Source organism: Euprymna scolopes, chromosome 46 (assembly GCF_053919585.1).
Source record: "Euprymna scolopes isolate OS-2025 chromosome 46, ASM5391958v1, whole genome shotgun sequence".
NCBI classification, from domain to species: Eukaryota; Metazoa; Mollusca; class Cephalopoda; order Sepiida; family Sepiolidae; genus Euprymna; species Euprymna scolopes.
The window spans coordinates 29,671,576-29,689,762 of record NC_136527.1 but is presented as its reverse complement, the minus strand read 5'-3'; the positions used below and the strand labels follow the sequence as shown (position 1 = coordinate 29,689,762).

Here is an 18,187-nt window from a genome sequence, read left to right as displayed (position 1 = left end):
GTTTAGTACAATCAAACAACGCATCCGTATTTGTCTAAATTAATAATTTTTAAAAAATTAATTAATCATTATTAAAAATAATACCATTTTTAAGTTATTTTTCTTAATGAAAAAATTCTCACGCTAATGTTTACACCATTATTCATGCAAGAAAAATATTATAATATTACATTTGACATTTTTGTGATAATTGTTATCAATAAAACCACATTAAATATTTTTATAATTATTTTTTGTGAAACTATTGAATGAATACTGCTTATCGTAATGTTCTTGAAATATCAAAAGTATTTTTAATTGTTAACATCTACAATGTTTTATTTTTATATAAAAAAGCAAACAGAAATTCATGCGTTATTTTTTTTATTTTTAGTTCTTGAAATTTTTAAATTTAGCAAAAATGTTTTGTTTTTTTTTACCAAAAAATAATACATTAACACTAAATTAAAAAAATAAATAAATAACGAGTTCAGTATATTCTGTGATGGTTAATAAAACTAAAAAAATTGTTAAAATTAGTTAATTTCCTGAATTTTGGTGAATCTTTTAATGAAAGGAGGTATTAAAATGTTTATATTTGTTGGGGATCGGGCATTCATTTTATACATTTATCTAATCTGAGTCCACCATCGAATTGCAGTCTTCTGCTAATAAATCTCCTTCGACTTTTCCACATATTTTCCATAGTTTTAATTTTTAGGTACGAGCAAAAATGGGCGGATAAAAATGGGGCAACTAGTTTTGAAAGCCGATTTATCATAATTTTTTGTAGGTTTCCGACTACTTTTTGATTGTATTTAAAAGATTAAAGACTAAACTTAATTTCGAAAGAAAAAAATATTTGTACACCTGAAAAAAAAGTAATGAAAATGTTTTCACGAGCTACCCAATTCAAGTAAACGTTGAAGTTAAATAAATTCATTGTAAAAAAATTCTTTAAAAGATAAATATTAGTTTTCTGGGTGTATTTCAAAGATAATTAGTAAAGTAAAGTCCTAAGATATTGAATTAGAAAAAATATATTAAAAATAATAATAATAATAACCACCTTTATGTACAAAACATAAATCAATTAGCCTAAAAACGAGTGATTCTGGCGTTCGCAAAACGCAACAAACTAAAATTTTGTAAACACGAAAATTACAAAGGCCAAAAATTACCGGCAGTCGAAAGACTGTGAAAATGGAGTCATGTAATTAAAAGGGAGGAAGTTCTACACCCCCCCCCAGTCGCGCATCCACATTTCTTTTTTGAACGTTTGTATTATTTTTTGCATTTTTTAATTCAATTATTTTTCTATGTTCCTGTTTTTAAATTAATTTTGTTTTTAATTATTGTTCAATATTATATTTAAAAAAAATATGTAATGCCGAAAGTTTCACATTTTTGTGAGCAAAGAAAATATTAAAATCTTGCACCTAAAAATTATGCGAAGCATGTAAGTAGAAATATTTTTTTGCTATTATAATTGTTTTGTGAAAATCTTAAATATGGTAATATCGATAGTTCGAGAAATTCATTTTTCTTCGAGCTATATTGAATTCATTAATCCGGATTTTATGGTTTTTTCGTAATGTTCCTATAAAATTATTTTATTTTTTTTATTACAAATTACGAGGCTTTATTTATATAAACAAAAATTCTTGCGTTTTTTTTTATTTATTACTGAAAACCATAACTTTAGTAAAGGTATGTTTTGTTTAAATAAAATAATAATTCTTCCGATAAGATTTAAATAAAAAATAATTCATTCATTATATTCCGCGATCATTGTTTGATAAATACTGAAAATTTCATTAAAATTGGTTCATTTCCTGATTTTTTGTGATTATTCAAGTAAAGGAAGGAGTCAAAATGTTTATACATTTTGAGCATCGGCATTCATTTTGCACGTAGCTCTTATTTTTTGTTGTTCTTTTCAGGATTATAAAAATAATTCTTACGTTGATGTCTCCGCAAAATCAAGTTGTTGTTGTTTTTTAAAACGAAATTACATTTATTAAAATCCATTATTTCTGAGTAACTTTTTTTTTCCAGAAAGATAAAACCCTGAATTTTATCATATAGAAAACAGAATAATGTAAAACTTTTTCTACTATTTTTAATTAAATTTTAAATGTTAAATTTTCCCCAAAAGTTAACAATTGACATTTTTTGTCTTGCACAAAAAACGTACATAAATATTTAAAAAAAAAAAAAGGTTTTTGAAATAATTTATTTATTTATTTATTGTCTAACTAAGATTTAGGATGATTTTCTAAGAGAATATGCAAAACTATTATAATATAAGTAGCTGAATTTCAAATAATTCCACTTATTCATATGGGTAACCAGTGATTTCGCGTCGATCTAGAGTCTAGATCGACACTGTTTACGTTTGCGTTTGATAAGAAGCAAACTATGGAAGACCAAACAGGCCAAAAAATCTTATTTTTCAGTGACGAAAATTTCAATGTATTATTAAGCTGAGGCTGGCCAGTACCAGATGGGTGACCATTTGTATGAGTTTGGTTTTTAATGTGTATGTGTGTGGGGGCCAGGCTCCCCAAAATGGGGGTGGGGGCAATTTAAAGCAGAATAAAAAAAATTATTTCAGCGCGTTTGGTCCACCGTAGTCGAAAGGCGGCAAACGTTTTCAAACGGGATCGAAAAAATGATGCTATTTTTAACACAAAGGGCACAATATTTATCGAATGTTTTTTTTTGTATCGATTCTTCAAAGCATGTCCTGTTTAATAATATTCATGCATTATTCGGCTCGCTAAAAAAATTGTTAATTTATTTATCAAAGATTTTAAAATGGCTTTTTTCGTATAAATATTTAAAAAAAAAATTTTGTTTTGCTTAACTTAAATTAATTATTTTACTTAACATATTCACCGAATTTCATACTTCAAAACTCAAAAGCGGGATAATTAAACACAATCGAAGTTCTGATATTCAGACGTCAAAATAAGGTATGCAAACAATTTTTTTTTAAATCTATAATTCTGTCCCTTACAACAACACAATATGTTTTGTTCAGTTTCAGATGATTATTTTAAGCATATTTGTTCCCACTTCAAAACAAGGGGGGTTTTGTAAGCAAATAAATATATATATATATAAATATCGTTTATGAAAAATTAGTACACTCTTATAAAGTTCATTCTTCTCTGAATAATCGCTGAAAATTTCGTATTGATTGGATAATTACCTGATTTTTGGTAGATTTTTAAAAAGACGGTCCGTCAAAAAGTACTGACCTGCCCCCCCCCCCCCAGTTTTGGCGGTGCCTAGTCTACACTATGATTCATACAAGAAAATATTATAATATTACGTTTGAAATTTTTGTGATAATTGAAACTACATTATATTTTTTTAGTTCTTTAAATTTTAACTTTAAAGTGTTTTGGGTTACAAAAAATAATAAATTTTCTCTACAATTTGAAAAAAATAACGAGTTCAATATATTCTGTGATGATTAATAAATACTGAAAATTTCATAAAAATTAGTTAATTTCCTGAATTTTGGTGAATTTTTTATGAAGGTAGGGGTCAGAATGTTTATGTATTTTTGGGATCGACAATTCATTTTGCACGTACCTAAGTTTAACTCATCTGAGCCCACCATCGAATTGCAGGCTTCTGCTAATCAAGCTCTCTCCATTTTACCACACACTTTTCGTAGCACCCATCCACACGCACGCACGCACGCACTTCACCGCAAAAAAAAAGCAAAAAAAAAACTAAAAATAAAGGACACATGTTTGGATGAATACTTAAAAATACAAACGAGATAAAAAAAAATAGGGGTTGAATTACATTTTTCAAGTATTTATAAGCTTGGAAAGATAGGAGGTCGAATTATTCAATTTTTTTTCAGGCATTCTTAATGTCGGTTTATGACATTGCTAATCATTCATACAAGAAAAATATTATATTACATTTGAAATTTGTGTGATAATTGTTATCATTAAAGACACATTAAATATTATTTTTTATGAAAATATTGAATGGATACTGTCCGATTATGTTTGTTTCATTATATGATACGGGATGAACCTTATTAAAAAATACACAAGAAGACAAGATACATTTAAGCGTGATAAGCCATGGAGCAAGTCCATGTATTTATTTTTACTAACCACAAGGGACGCAACTATTGTATTGTTTTATATTAAAGAGTTGACCAAAGGGGACATAACTCAAAATATGACATCCCTCTTTTCCAAAGAAAAATAAAACAAAAACAATAAAAATTACATAAGGAAGGAACCTTGACACTAGTACAATAGTGTGAGTGTCCAACTAAGGGCTGTTCTCATCATAAGAACATTTTTTGGGTGCTCTTATTATACGACCGGCTCTGGATACTTTCTGAGTTCCAGGATGAGTGTTCAGTGTTTTGTGGGGTGTATTTGTACCGGGTCTGTCATTGGTTGTGTTGGGGCTGGTATGCTCAATAGGTATACAATCCGTTGACGAATCGTTCGACCCTGGGGTCATCATGGGTGTGGCTGCATACGTTTTGAAGTTCAGCCTTGTTGCAGACTTATCTTTCTCAGATGTCTGCGGTTCCTGCGAAATGACTTCTCCAATGGAGTCTGCACCGCATATGATCTTGGTTCGATACATCTCTGTGTGACGACTGCTGGGGACCATTAGCTGGAGTCTGGATCATATACGCGGACGTGTTGTCTTTCCTGTATCTCTGGTAACTCTCGGATGTGTTGGTCATAGTGAGATTTTTGGTAGGATTGACTTTGATAGAGGCGAGTTGCTGTTTTTTCTTTTTGGATCGAATTGTTGGGGCACTTCACTGGTAAGTTTCCCACCAGCTTTCGGTTCCATAGCAATTCACCCGGTGACGGAATTGCATGGTCGATTGGGGTTGACCGTAAACACAGCAATACCATGTCTACATCACGACTACTTGAGGCAGCCTTTTGCATCGCTGATTTTATGGCTTGTATACAGCACTCGACCCGACCGTTTGATTGGAGGTATCTTGAGGATGATGTGACGTGTTCAAATCCCCATTCGCTTGCAAATTGTTTGAAAAGACTGGAGCTATAGTGAGGACCATTGTCGCTGATGACTCTTTCTGGGATCCCTTGTTCACCGAATATCTGCTTTATTAGTTTGATTATTTCCTGACTGGAAAATTCCTTTAATTTCTTCACAAAGGGAAACTTTGAGTAATAGTCCATCATCAGCCGGTAATTGTGACCTTCACTGTGGACCAGGTCAGTGGCCACTACTTGCCAGGGCCTTACAGGAAACTCATGTGGCATCAGAGGTTCTGCACTCTGGGCTTTTTGGTGCTGTTGACATATGGTAGATTGTTGTGTGATGCTGTCTATATCTTTATTAATTTTGTGCCAAAAGACACAACTTTTTGCCCGCAGTTTGCATTTTTCCATACCCTGATGACCATAATGGATTTTTGTAGGATTTCCTGCTGCATCACTTTGGGTATAATTATCCGATTACTCTTCATCAAAATTCCATTTTCGATGGCCAGCTCATCCCGATGCGACCAATATGGCTGCAAGTTTTTGCTTCTTTCCCTGGATGTATTGGGCCAACCGTGCAGGATGGTTCCCTTCAGTTCACAGAGTATAGGGTCGGCTTTCGTTGCTAGCTTTATCTGTGTTACTTTTTTAACAGAAAATCGGACAAAGTCAACTCGGATACTAAGGTCGATCTCCTCGTTACTCCTTCTGTTGGGTAGTCCGGAGAATCCATCTGCCAGGGTAATTTCCTTACCTAGTGATACATGATGGTCATGTCATATCCTTGTAGGCACAGCAGCATGCGTTGCAAACGAGGTGGAGCAGCAATTAGATTTTTTAGCTGATCATTCCCAACGGCTTGTGATCGCTTTCTACTTGGAATTTGCTTCCATATAGGTATGTTTTGAAGCGCTCACAGCCAAAAACTACAGCTAAAAGCTCTCTCTCTATGTTTGCATACCTTTGTTCTGTTGCTGTTAGAGCTTTTGATGCAAATGCAATGGACTTTCCTTCTTGCAAGAATACTGCACCTAGACCCTTGTTTGAGGCGTCTACCTGCAGGCTTGTCTCTTTCATTGGATCGAAGTAAACGAGAGACATTTCTTTGCAGATATCATCCTTTATTTTCTGCATAGCCTTCTGGTGACTGGCAGACCACTGGTACTCTGCTTCTTTTTTTAACAGATCTCTCATGGGTGCAGTTAAGTCTGATAGGCGCGGAATGAATGCTGACAAGTAAGTGATGATTCCCAACACTTTTTGCAATTTTTTGACGTTGGTAGGGTTGTGAAGCTGCTTTATAGCTTCTACCTTACTAGGATCTGGTTTAATGCCGTTATTGTCATAGATAGCCCCAAAAAAGCTTATCTGCTTTTGATCTATCTCACATTTATCACCATTAAAACACAATCCTTCCGTTTTTACTACTTCCATAAGCCGATGGAGGTTGCTGTCGTGCTCCTCCTTAGTCTTTCTGAAGACGATAACATCATCTATTAGTCCAATTGTACCAGGGCATTTTTCCAGTATCATGTCCATTCTCTGCATAAATACATCCTGTGACATTACCAGACCAAAGGGCATTCTTTGGAAACGGTATCTCCCAAATGGTGAGTTGAAGGTCGTTAGTAATTGGGATTCTGCGTCAAGAAGTATGGACCAATATCCGTTTTTGGCGCCTCGAATTTCAGCCATTTGCCGCATGTGGTTAAGGGACGCTTCGGGCGTCCTACCACTATTTAAGGTCTCTTGGAGTGTAAGCTCCATACCTTTCGAAAGTAGAAGTTTTTGTAACTCCGGGTGTCTGGTGCCAGTAATCATTTGTTCAATGAGACGTTCTTCAGTCTCTTAGTTATCCCTAAACCTGCATTTTTTTGCCTGTAGTTTGCATCTCGCAATGAAGTCGTCGATGCTTTCCATATTCTTCTGTTTGTATTCACGCAGAAAGAAACGAGCAATACGAAAATTGGTTTGAGGCTCTAGACGCTCCTCAAATTTACGCCAAATTGCCTCCGGGTTCTTCCGGCCAGCATCATCGTCAAATGTCCAGTTGTTATATCGCCGTAAACCTTCCTCACCAGACAGCAGTAGAATGTGATCGACCTGCTTCTCGACGGGAATTTTTTACTGAGAAATATAATGCGCACCGTTGCTTGAAGAATCTGTCAAACTGGTCTTTGATTACAGAGATGAATTCACGGTACAAGATGGGCTAACACTGCGAGGACAGAGAATAGTCATACCGCATGCTATGCAGATTGAGATGAAACAAAAAGCACATGCCGGCTACCTCGGCATAAATACATGTCTGCGAAGAGAAAGGGACCTCATATTTTGAATAGTGTTGTGGACCATGATATAAATACCCTAACCCGCTACAAGAAAAAAAATAATGAAACGAATTGAATGAAGGAAAAAGAACTCAAATGCTGGAATAAAATAAACATGTCGTTTATTTTCTGTTGAGAAATGAAAGTCTTGGGTGTACACATGTTCATTTAGCCGTTGAGGACTACGCGTGCAGAAGGAAAGGGGAATGCAATAGAGAAATGTGAAGTGGCAAGCCGTCCTGTAGAAAGAGAGGGTTAAGCTCAGTAGAGAGTCGCGCACATGTCTGTTTTGATGGACCAAAGCGAAGGGGAGATAGAGTGAGAAAGTCAGTCCAGATTATGGAGATAGAAAGTGTATAAAGTGTATGTAGTTTGTTTGCTAGTGCCCCATACATAGTCGCAGGGGGCGCGACGCGCGCGGGCGCCCTGAATGGTCCGACAACCGCTCACCTCGAGAGCTAAGTCGAAAAAGGAAGATGCCGCTTATTGCTCTTTCTTTTATAGGTGTTTCCGGTAGTCTTTTGCGCATATGTGGATTTCCTTTGAAAGGGGGAGTGATGTTGTCCATGCGTGCATGTATGTGAGTACATGTGTGTAGGTTAGCGTGTGTGTATATACACGTGAACGTGAGTGTATGTACACGAACATGAATATATGTACGTGTGTGGACGTGGGCGCGTATGTTTGTGTGCGCATATGTATATGACAAGTAATATAGCTGGAAATGTGAATGCGTGTTTTTGTGTGAGACTAGAAAAGGCTCGCGTACCAGGAATGTCTAAAGAGATTAGACAATACATCGAAGCCTTTGGCACCTGTGCAACCTATGCAGACCGCCAGCCAGCAGAAGCACAGATCATAGCACTAGTGTCGAAAAGACCTTGTGAACAAGTAGCAGCAGACCTTCTATCATGGGGAGGGAGCAACTATCTGATCACAGTAGACAGACATAGCAATTTCTTTGAAATCGACAAACTGGATGCGCCTACATCAGAAGCCATGATTGAATGCATAAAAGTGCATTTTGCACGCCATGGAAATCCAGCAGTACTGACATCTGACAATGGTCCTCAATTTTCGTCTTACACATTCAGAAAATTTGCAAGGAAATGGCTATTCATATATGAAACGACATCGCCAAACAACAGCCAAGCAAATTGTGCTGCCAAAGCAGCAGTAAAATCCCCAAACGCCTCTTCCGGAAATGCAAAGCATCAGAAGATCCATTCCTGGGACTGTTGAACCTATGCAACGCACCAACTGAAGGACTAAGTACCAGCCCAGCACAAAGACTCTTTGGTAGAAGGACAAGATCAATGGTACCAGCTGTCGAATTAAAGCTCAAGCCCCGTTACTCACATTCAACTGATGAAGCATGGAGGAAACAGGAGAGGAGGATTAGGTACCATAAGACGGGGAAAGAGCTAAAAGGCCTAAACCTGGGTGGTAATGTTCGAGTCCAGCCACACAGTACTTACACAAGATAGTGGAGGGAAGCAATGGTCAAAACATTCCTACCCAGGACAACATCAAGCAACACACACAGCTGATGATCACCCTCAAATATAGCCTGACAATCCCATATTACAAAAAGAAAGGATTACACAGGAAAATTAACCAACTGAATAAATCATTTGTGAAAGGAATGACAGCCAACAGCTGACCATGTGCTCAGGATGCATTATTCGAAAACTTGCACGCTACAACGAATGAACAATTCACCCTTCCCCATGTTGCCGTTCAAAACCATATCCCTCCCCCTTCCCCCTTAGAATAAAACAAAATGAACAAACACCCTCCCTGACGGGGGGGAGATGTTGTGTATAACTAAGCCCACACCACTGCCCTTACTTTCCCTCTCCCCTTTCTATAAAACTCTCCTAAAAAAGGAGGAGGACTATGCTTGTAACATGGGAGATAAGACGCATATCAGCACTTCAAGTGCTTGTTTCTTTATATAGTTACTACCGGGAAATATATTTGGTGTAATGTGTTGTTTTTACGTTTTTGAAATAATTATATATTGTGCTTGTTTCTTTATATAGTTACTACCGGGAAATATATTTGGTGTAATGTGTTGTTTTTACGTTTTTGAAATAATTATATATTGTGCTTTTCAGCCTCCGTATTTGTCAACTGGAAGAAAGGGAGGCAACTCTTTTCTGTGACCACATGTTATTAGATTTGAAACTCACGGTCTTTTCGAATGGTTGCTTAAAAACTTCTTTTATTTAAAAAGTACATGCTATATGAATTAGAAATAGGGACAAATTTTTATAAAAGGAGCATGGAAGAACCCATTCATTAGTATTTTTATATAGGTAAGTGATTTTTTAGAATTTATATATATTTATTATAATTGGAGTAAGTTAAAATTCATTGAATTTTTTAAAATTTTATTAGAAAATATTTAAAATTTAATGAAAAAAACTTCATTATTCATGTTGTTATAAGCTTCGAAAGATAGCGAGTCTAATTATTAAGATTTTTATCACTTATTTTTAATGACGACATCTGATACTGCTAGTTACTTATTTATGATGGTAGTGTAGAAGAAAATGTATGAATGTTTTTAAGCCAAGTGTATTAAAAATGGAGAATAAATTAAAATAAAGGAAAACTAGGTAAATCGCCATTCTAAATTGCTCTTATAGTTGTCAACGGCTTAAAGTAGATTTATTTGTTAGAAAATTGCGTTAAAATAGCTTAAACGTAATATGAAAAGGATCGATGTAAAAATGCAGAAAGTATTAACAGTTGTTTATTTGGATAATTTAAATGTCAAAAACTAATTGGGACGCTGAAAACGTACACATTAAAACAATATGTTTTATTGTCGCATTGATTATTTTTTAATGTACGCAAGAGCAACCTGAAGTCGTAAACTGGATTTTGGGTTACAACAAGGTCATTTGAGTGTGATAATATATATATATATATATATATATATATATATATATATATATATATATATATATATATATATACTACTTTGGATATGTGTACGTTCCTTTTTCCACCATATCTATTATAGTGAAATTACAAAACTGATGAAAATCTTCTTGAAATTTCATATGACTACATCAGATAAAAAGACTATTTTTCAAAGGTGAAAAGATTTTTTAAAATTCTAAGGAACACAGTTCTTAAAGAAACTAGAATTTCTTTCAATTTAAAAATATTCTTCACTAATACACAAGAGGTCAAGTTGAAAATCATCTTTTCTTACAAAGTAAAACAATAAGAATGAACTAAAATAAAACATTTATTTCTATATAAAATTTATTCATTTTTATATGTGTGCATATGTATATATTTTCATGCTTGTTTTTATTTTATAAAATATCGAAACAATAGGTAAAACTTTTTTTGCAGCAGTACAACAGAGCATATGTGAGAAAATCAGCAGCAGCTGTAGGATAGCTGGCTGGCGAATATATACTGCCTTTAACCTTAATAACTACCGGTTTTGAAGAACTGCTAAGAGTTACGACCAGGCTATTTCCGTAATTTGAACAGATTATCTCTTCGAGGAATCAGATTATGGGGCAACTTTTTGTGGAGCTGGATTTTTTATATAAATTGTACTAGTGTCTAATATTGCTGGTGTGGTAGACATGTGTAAAATATCGGACCTTCGTTCTGTCGATATAACTGTTTTATTATTTTATATTGCCACCTAGTTATTACTTAATTTTACATGGGCATGCTTGTATTTTGAACATATATAAACATATGGAGCGTTGTTGAGCGTTCAAACAATTATTGTGCCATCCGAAAACGTTTTTTTAATCTTTTATTGTCTTAACAATGAATAGAATTAATTTTCTAAAATGGCCGTTTTCATCTTGCTTTAGATAATGTTGTATCGTCTTTACTTCCGGGTATTGCATCATTCTTTTTGAGAGTAGATGTCTATGTGTGCTGTCAGATTAAAGGGAGCGCAGAGACGATAACCCAGACTATGACAACATAATTGTGTGAAATTGACAATTTGCATATGCATAGATCAAAATATAAATTGAATACGATTATAGAAATAAAAATGAGAAAATCGAAACAAATAACTGAATTAAGAGAAGAAACAATTACTAAAAAATCAACAAGAATTAAAGATAGGAATTCATCTGTAACATTATTATATTTTAATGGAATTTCCCGTCCATTTCAATTAAATTCCTTTATTCTGTTTGGTCATCATGGACACATGCATCATCATCTCTAAGTCTTACCTGTGGCTAAGCGTACATTGATTAAAGACCGAAACTGCTGTTGCTGGCATATAGCTCTCTACTGGTTGCGCAAAAAACTGCTCTTGACAGTGAGAGAAACTTGAATGAAGCTCTTCATCTTATCCTATTTCACACAGTGGGATAATGAGACACGCGAGTCGGGAAGAAGGATATGAAGAGTCAGCGCCAAAATATAGGAGAAATTGCCTGAAAAAATGCATTGCAGACCTCGGCCAAATTCCACCATAGATGGATCTCAGGGTATTAACAATAATTGGTGAAGATCAAAGGCAAGTATGTTTTGTTTCATTAATTCATTATCCCAGGCATTGTCTACTAATTTCGGATCACAAATCTTATATTATTATTGCATGAAGCATGACGAGGGTACAAAGAAGGTGTTTGAAGCTGGATTAGTTTGAGATTTCTAAGAGGTTAATTCATAATATGAATTGACCCTCTATCTAACTTAATTTGTATGAATTTTGGTGAGGGTTAGAGTCGAACATCTCAGGATAACCTGTCATCAACCAGAATTATGCTGCATGTGGCGTGATTAAAATTTTCGCTAGATATACATATGAGAAATCTGTTACCTGATATGGCAAAGAAGTATCTTATGTTTGAGGATAGAAAAGAGTTTTCAATCTGAATCTGGAAAGAATCTTGAAAGAAGAAACATATTTAATGCCAAATTACGTGAATACATGAAAAAAATTAAATATGCAGAATAAACTATTTAATCAAAAGTTTAATTAATAAAAGAATCAATTCGAACATTTTGTTAATTTTATTCACGTTTTCGCTCCTCCAACAAAAGAAAGAATTTAAGAAATGATTAAACACCAAATTTTATGTCATACGGATGGTGACTTGGATGCGTACGTTTACATGATTTAGACATGAGAAAAGTGTGTAAGTAGCTCAGTAGAAGTTCACCTCATACAAGGTATTTTCATCTGATAATAATAGATCAATTATTCTAAGTAGAAAGATTCGTTCACATAAATATAAAACTATCCTACAAAATATAACTACTACACAACTTACTAAGTCAAAACTGCATATGGCTAATAAGTTTATAATTGTTGAATTTTTATCGATATCTGATGCTGCAACAGTAAATGATAATTGGATGTTGTTCAACACTCTTTTTTATCCATTGGAAGGGGAAACAGAATATTTTTTTCTTGAGTATGAATCCGTTAATATCATGTTTTTATATAGACTGTGGTTCTTGGTTGATTAGCTAAGTGTAAACGTCCAAATTCAAAACACAACACTATTTCAAGTTAGCTTACACACATGTGTGTAGCACGCCTTGTTCCAATTCATCCGAATTGAGTATGTTTTAATCGTTTTTCTTTATGTTAATAATTTTCTGTTAATAAACAAAGTTTTTATTCTCAAAGTTTCATGGTATTATGAAATTCACAAGCAATCTCCTGTTGTATGTATATCAATATCAGTGGAAATTATGACATTAGGTTTTCACAAATCTTGCAGGGAGGTGGACTTGCATTTTTTTGGATGGTGTCGATCTAAGTGCTTCCAATGCGTAAACTGAATCATTCTTTTGAAAACTTTTGACTCACATTCTAAGCACATCTCCAAATTCCATCCTAGAACAATCGACACATGTCATAATCACGTCGCACACCAGTTCTCATTATATAAGTTAAGCAACGTTGAGTCTGGTCACTAACAGAGCAGTGACTATTTAGGAATAGCAGATGCTATGTGAACAATGACGCCACCATTTCCCTACATGATTTGTGAAAACTTAATGTCATCATTTCCTCTGACAGGGATATACATACAACAGGAGACTGTTTGTAAATTTCATATCATGAAACTTTGAGAATAAAATCTTTGTTTATTTAAAGAAAATTATTAACAAAATAAAAGGATTATTTTATTTTGTCTCGTTAGAGAAAAGCAACATACATAACAAAAATATGGGGTTTTGGTTTTTCTTATTTTACTTTGTCATAAAAATCAAAATAAACTTGGTTAGCATGTGTGCATGCTTCAAAAGGTCTTGTAACAAAAACAGAAAAAAACTAAAAAATTTCTCCAATGGGTTTATGTTAGATGGTCACTTAAACGACGTAGATTGTCACATTCTTATGCAAATGATAAAGGTTAATAAAAAATGTAAACCGAGGACGAGTTAGAACAAGGTGTGCTATGTGTGTAGTTGCGTGTAAGTCAACTTGAAATACTGTCATGTTTTGAATTTGGATTTTTTCACAAGAGAGTTTTGAGTTTGTCAGTGGGAAGTTTTCACAACAGAATGTCGAATTGACCTGATAAATTGTTACTTAAACCATATACTTTAGTTAGTTTGAAGAGATCCTCTTGGAACTTACACGTGATTTTATTACGATATGAATTCATATCCAAGGGCAAATTTATAGACAGTTATTATCCCTGTTATTGCTTCGTTGCAAAAGTTTAGTGTTCTAAGCATTGTGTTAAACATATTTCAATGGATTTCTCATGAGGCTAGCTTGTAGATTTCATATAGTTTTTTCTTTTTTTTAATTTTCTTCAAAGTTCTCAGAAATCAAGGGGCTCCCTACCTACAATAAATTATTTTTATTCAAAGAACCACAGAATGTTGTTTGTCTCTTTTTTAATTTAATACGTTTCAAATCGAGAAATTAATTCTCATACATTCCAACCGAGAAATCATTTCACCAAATGTATTTGTAAGTTTTTAAAATTCTTTTGTCTAATTCAGTTGCTCTTATAATTACTAAAAAAGAAATTTTCCAAACATTGCAGCTTTTTTCTATCTTCTTAAAAGCAGTGGTAATCAAGCTTTCATTGTGAGCAGTCATTATAATTCTACCCTGATCATAGTGAAGAAATCCTCTTTAAAGCCAATCTACAAAACCTCTCTTACTTATATGATAATAATAATTCCAGAAAAAACTTAGCACATTATTGTTTGGCACATTTTTCAATTTTTTAAATACAATGTGTGGAGTATTTTTAACTATTATTTTGCTTTCTGTTAAGTCCAGCATTATTAGTAACGCCCTGTCTGTATTTTCATATGCCTCAACAAATTTCAATCCTATGCAAAAGAAGAACCACATACTTAACAAGAATATGGTTTCTCTCCTGCATGACTCAATTTCTCAACAAATGTGATTTTCAGGAATGTGGTTTGTCTTCCGTATGTGTTTTATGTGACACAACAAATGTGACTTCTGTGCAAAAGAAGAACCACATACTCCACAAGAATGTGGTTTCTCTCCCGTATGTGTTATCATATGATTCAACAAACTTGACTTCCATGCAAAAGAAGAACCACATATTTCACAGGAATGTGGTTTCTCTCCCGTATGTGTTTTCATATGACGCAACACATGTGACTTCCGTGCAAAAGAAGAACCACATACTTCACATGAATGTGGTCTGTCACCTGTATGTGTTTTCATATGATTCAACAAATTTGACTTCCATGCAAAAGAAGAACCACACACTTTACAAGAATGTGGTTTCTCTCCCGTATGTGTTATCATATGATTCCACAAACTTGACTTCCATGCAAAAGAAAAACTACATACTTCACAAGAATATGGTTTCTCTCCCGTATGTGTGTTCATATTACTCAACAAACTTGACTTCCGTGCAAAAGAAGAACCACATACTTCACAAGAATGTGGTTTCTCTCCCGTATGTGTTTTCATATGATTCAACAAACTTGACTTCCGTGCAAAAGCAGAACCACATATTTCACAAGAATGTGGTTTCTCTCCCGTATGTGTTTTCATATGACTCAACAAGTGTGACTTATCTGCAAAAGAAGAACCGCATACTTCACAAGAATGTGGTTTCTCTCCCGTATGTGTTCTCATATGATACAGAAAACTGGACTTCTGTGCAAAAGAAGAACCACATACTTCACAAGAATGTGGTTTTTCTCCCGAGTGTGATTTCATATGACGCAACAAGTGTGACTTATCTGCAAAAGAAGAACCACATACTTCAAAAGAATGTGGTTTCTCTCTCGTATGTGTTCTCATATGATACAACAAACTGGACTTCTGTGCAAAAGAAGAACCACATACTTCACAAGAATGTGGTTTCTCTCCCGTATGTGTTTTCATATGACTAATCAAATTTGACCGCTGCACAAAAGAAGAATCACATTCTTCACAAGAATGTGGCTTCTCGCCTGTATGTGTTTTCATATTACGCAATAAATGTGACTTCCATGCAAAAGAAGAACCACATACTTTACAAGAATGTTGTTTGTATCTCATATTTGCTTTCATCTGATTCCACAAAAAGTAGGAATGTAATGAAGTGTATGATGATAGGCACGCTAATAAATTTCAACTTTGGAAAATTTATGAATTATGAAGAAATTAATAATTATTTTAAACGATTTTTAAATCAACAATGCCGAAAGGTGCTTCTCATCCATTAATGAATTTCTTTTCATTGTTGCACATTCTGAAAGTATAAAATAAATTTGAAAAAGTACATTTCATGTTGTAAAATTCAATTTATTATGCTGGTATTTATTAAAAAAATATTCAAACATCTATTAATAATGAAATTAAAAAATAAAATGTGTATAGTTTTATTCAATACAGGTTTGTTTACAAAATTAATGTGTTTTTATTTTTCAAACTGAAAATAATCACGTTTTTTTATTTTAGAGGTGAGGATTGAGTCTTCATATTATTTGATTCTTCAGAATACTGTTCTCCACTTGGGTGTTATTTTCACAACGTTTCTATTTTACCTCCAATCTTACTCGGGTGTATTTTGTTTAACTTGAGAACCTTTCTCTTGAACTCAAAAATCTTTACATAATTCTGAATGGAACGTTTTATTTAGTACATGAAATTAGCACACTCTCTTATTGGTAGCGATGACGGTAAAAGTTCCTAAGTAATTTTTAATTCTATTTTCAATCTCACTGAGGATAAAAACTTCTCGTGTTAAGTAGTATGTAACCTACCACTAATTTTACCAAGTACTCTAACGATAGCAACATATATTTACATAATCCTCATATAAATTTTAAGAACTATTTTGTTTCTACATGTTATCAGTATTTATTATTTCATATGATATCTATATATTTACATATGGATGTATAGACAGTTTTTATTACATATTACTATATAACCATATTAGTTATTATTAATAGTTCCTTTATCATGTTAAATCATATATAACCTAGCTTACTCTTCATTGTTCTTCTCCATTTATAATTTTTACTTTATCCCATAATGGTAGACGATTTCACTTTTCCATCCATATATATTCTGCTTTAACTAATTTTTCAATATCTCCACATATTACAGCTTTTCAATGTTTTTATAATTTTACTGTTAGTGAATGACATGACTCACATTTGTATAATTTTCCACATTTACATGGAATCTTGTAGTCATGAGTTTTTCATAAGTGGCTTTCCATGAACATGTTTCTGTAGAATTGAATCACTCTTGAATACTATATAATGTCTAGCTCTCTGTTGTATTGTTTTCTTAAACTTTCCACATTATTTTGACATGTATTTTTATCGGTAGCAATACACATGAACGATAAAGTGCTTTGGATGATCACAGATTCTAAGGGGATTCTGCTAAAATAGTCATATTTTACAAACTGAAGAATTGTAAGTCGTCAATATACCACTGTTTTGTTTTATAAACGAATTCATAAATAATAATGAGCAGTATATATTTTAAAAGTTTTAAACAAATAAATTTATAAATGATAATCGACATTATATATTTTACGAGTTTTAAACAAATAAATTTATAAATAATAATGTACCTTGTATCTTTTAAGAGTTTAAAATAAATGTATAAATAATACTGTACATTATATATTTTAAGAGATTTAACAAATAAATTTATAAATAATGATGTACATTATATGTTTTAAGAGTTTTAAGCAAATACATTTATGAATAATAATATACATTATATGTTTTAAGAGTTTTAAACAAATAACTTCATAAATAAAGATGTCTATTATATATTTTAGGAGTTTTAAACAAATAAATTTATAAATAATAATGTACATTATATATTTTATGGGTTTTAAGCAAATACATTTATGAATAATAATATACATTATATGTTTTAAGAGTTTTAAACAAATAGATTGATAAATAAAGATGTCTATTATATATTTTAAGAGTTTTAAACAAATAAATTGATAAATAAAGATGTCTATTATATATTTTAAGAGTTTTAAACAAATAAATTTATAAATAATAACGTACATTATATATTTTAAGAGTTTTAAACAAATAAATTTATAAATAATAACGTATATTATATATTTTAAGAGTTTTAAACAATGAAATTTATAAAAAATAATGTACATTATATGTTTTATGAGTTTTAAGCAAATAAATTGATAAAAAATGTAAACATAATAAAATGACGTTTTCAGTAAAATTTTGTAACAACTCCCCCAATTTCTAAATGCTCGTACTGCGTTGGTATGAAGAATTTTTTCATGAGATTTAGAATCTAGCCAAGAAAAGATTGCACTTTTAATAGTTTCGCCTGTCTGAAATAGATTTGAGCACTCGTTTTTCCGTTGTGTAAAAATAGATTTCAACATGAGTATGGAATCT

General features: G+C 32.8%; 1 protein-coding gene across 1 annotated transcript; it reads left to right on the top strand.

The window, feature by feature from the left end:
* The first annotated feature begins 8,101 nt into the window (after positions 1 to 8,101).
* LOC145270077 (uncharacterized) lies at positions 8,102 to 8,569 on the top strand. Its single transcript, XM_080125678.1, has one exon. It carries the CDS (start codon positions 8,102 to 8,104, stop codon positions 8,567 to 8,569), a length of 468 nt encoding a protein of 155 aa, XP_079981804.1.
* The last annotated feature ends 9,618 nt before the right edge of the window (positions 8,570 to 18,187 follow it).